This window comes from Dinoponera quadriceps, unplaced genomic scaffold (genome assembly GCF_001313825.1).
Source record: "Dinoponera quadriceps isolate SergipeBrazil2010 unplaced genomic scaffold, ASM131382v1 scaffold4798, whole genome shotgun sequence".
Lineage (NCBI taxonomy): Eukaryota > Metazoa > Arthropoda > Insecta > Hymenoptera > Formicidae > Dinoponera > Dinoponera quadriceps.
Window position 1 is genome coordinate 1 of NW_014558736.1, and position 2,967 is coordinate 2,967.

Below are 2,967 nucleotides of genomic sequence, written 5' to 3' on the forward strand. Positions count from 1 at the left end.
AAGACCACGAGTTCGACTCGTGATATTTATGTTTGGTTCGAAATGTCGAGTCAGACTCGTGATATTCACGTTTGACATGAAATTAGACCACGAGCCTGACTCATGATATTCAGGTATGGCCCAAAATTCTCATCACGAGTCAGACTCGTCAAAGTATGGCAAGAGGTTAATGTATTTAAGAAAAATAAATTGTAAACACAAATTGTTCAGCTATTAAAATATGGTGTGTTTTATGTTATTCGCATCCGGCAATGTGTGAAAGATTGTCCATTTATATTTAATAGACTTTAGCCAACATGTTAATCTTTAATCAATGAGCATACTTATGATTATATAGTATAGATTGCGATCTATACGCGCTCTCACCTTTCTTATGTATGAGAGAAGAATAAAAAGGGTCATGTTTGTGTTTGACAGGTGGCACATTTAATTCATCATCGTTATGTAATGCAGGCTGTAAGACCTGCACTACAAAAAGTTGCATCATGACATCCTTTCCATATTCCTGAAATTAAATGTTAGAGGATAAAAAATTCAAAAGTAAACTAGCAATCCGTATTATGCTGTTGCTAAAAACGAAATTTAGATATCAACACATCTTACAGTACATTAATAATTTTACGTGGCTGAAGTTTGGAGTAATCTTCGAGCGAGAATTGAAACCGAAGCACTCGGCAGAAATTTTAATTTTACGTGAATGTTTGTACGCGTGCAATCTTTTTTGTTTTTTTTTGTTCATTTGTGTAAATATTTTACACATTTTTCACAATTTTATTATTTCTGCATATTTTTTACTAAGATTAAACTTGAAAAAAAGATTTTTTTTTCATTTAAGCGTTGTATTAAAAAATAATCTCCCTAATCCACTAAGAAGTTAAGAAGTATTCGGCCATCGAGAATAAAGCACCGGTTTTATTAATGTTGTATGTATTTTCCAATTTTCGCGAACAATCGTAAAGATTCTCTTCTAATAACTTTTGTCTAATTTTTACGTTACTGAGAATGCGCGGACTGGTCACCTTTTTAATAAAATGTAATTTTTTTTTTAATTTTCGCTCGAAGATCGCTCGAAACTTTGATCATGTATAATTTTAGATATTTTTATGTGATATACGAAACAGCTTAATTTCTACTCTACGCTTTAAGCTCCATAAAATTACTACAACAATTAAATGATCATCGTTCCCTTGTAATTTATTAGCATATAATGGATTCGTCAAATCTAATGAATCTGCACTACGTCTGCAAGTGTCTCTTTTTATTATCTGAACAAAATCGCATGCCACTAAGGCTAATTAGAGATGTATCTAAGGAAAATTATTCACCTTTCCAGCGATTTTATAACTGAGGTATGTTGCAAATGCATGGTTTAACCACTGGTGAGACCACTTTATTGGGCTAACGAGACTCTCAATGCACTGTCGTGTCAATTGGCTTGATATTTCCTTCCATATTTCGATTTTACGACCGGGAAAATGAATAGTCGGTTGATAAAGGAAGTCTCTAAAAGTGAAATTTTCAATTAAAACATTCACGTCGAAAGTTCTCTCACGCATTTAAGTTAACGGCAGGTATTAAAATTAATTTATGTAAAATAAATTAATAAATAAAGAAATAAAATGAATGAATGAAGAAAGAAAAGTAAAATAAAATAATGCGAAATTATATAGAATTCGATGTGTCAAAAATTCTATATATTGAAGCTGATTTCGTTGCTAAATAACTTTTGCAATTCTTTGTTAATATTCATATATAACCGACAACTCGCAACAAAAACGACGAATTTCTACATAAGCGCTGAGAGAATCTTTTCTCGTGTTCGGGTGAACGTGCATTACCTGAAAACTATGAATCCCCAAGCTCCCACGGCATTACTCGGGAAATTCGGATGTGTAACAACATGAATTTTCAAATTTTGCCACAAGTTGTCCGTGTATTTTTTTAAAAATCTATCAGCGAATATAGTAGTTCGTAAAATAACATCTACTTGCTCCTCCTCATGCCTTTTGAACCACGTTATTTTGATGTTGTCCTTTTGTGTTGAATAGCTAGGGAATAATCCGGTAATCGCGATCGTCACGAGGTAGGTGGACATCACAGGTGTACATTCAAAGTTGGTCAGTACCATTGCCTGTTCCGATATTTGTTTTCTCTCCTTGGGCGGCATGTTCGAGAAGACCTTGACTGTATACAAATGCACGATCGAGATGTTGAAAGTGGCCTTGAACGTTGGCTCGTCCCAGCATGGAAACATGCGTCGAGCTCCGATCCGTTCGAATTTCGTTATGTACATTAACCTAACCAAAATTTAACAAAAAATAAAATAATAGAATAATAATAATAATAAAAGAGATTAGATTTAAATAAGACGATAATAATAATAAATGGCAAAATATTATTAACTAATAAAAAATAATAGAAGCACCGTTGTAATTGCATTGTTATTTATTAATTTCATGTCGTTTCCGCGATATGTGAGATTCCAGTGATTTTAATTACGTTATTTTTTAATTGAAATTTCTCAATATATTCTGTCAGTATTTTTTGATAGATATACCAGACTCTTATTTAAGCTAATTATAATAAGAGTTTTTAAAGATTCGTCGAATCTTATACTATAAATACATTTAAATATGACCTAATTATTGACGCAATTATAAGTAGATTAACCATTTGGAAGCTGAGATATTCATAATTAAAAATGACGTTTTTTATATACATTCCTTGAGACTAATACTTTATTTTTAACCTCAATTTCTATCTTTTTTTTACATCATATTTAGCATTTTAATGAAAAACTATTATGATATCAAGGATTAATATAGAAATATACAAAAATTTCAGAATTGTTGACCATATTGTTTTGAAAATATAACCATGGAAAATTTACAATTTACAGTAATACCTACGATATATGTATATATACATATAGTTAAATATTTATATATCATTTTCTATTATGTATGC

The 2,967-nt window shown here is 31.1% G+C and overlaps 1 protein-coding gene across 1 annotated transcript; it reads right to left on the reverse strand.

The window, feature by feature from the left end:
- Positions 1-366: 366 nt before the first annotated feature.
- LOC106749972 (leucyl-cystinyl aminopeptidase-like) lies at positions 367-2,167 on the reverse strand (the record flags this gene model as incomplete). The annotated part of the gene is made up of 4 exons (XM_014629969.1): positions 1,839-2,167; positions 1,326-1,503; positions 1,161-1,265; positions 367-505 (listed from the first exon to the last, which is right to left on the reverse strand). Coding segments are annotated over exons 1-4 (751 nt in total), but the record flags the coding sequence as incomplete, so codon positions are not given.
- Between the last annotated feature and the right edge of the window lie 800 nt (positions 2,168-2,967).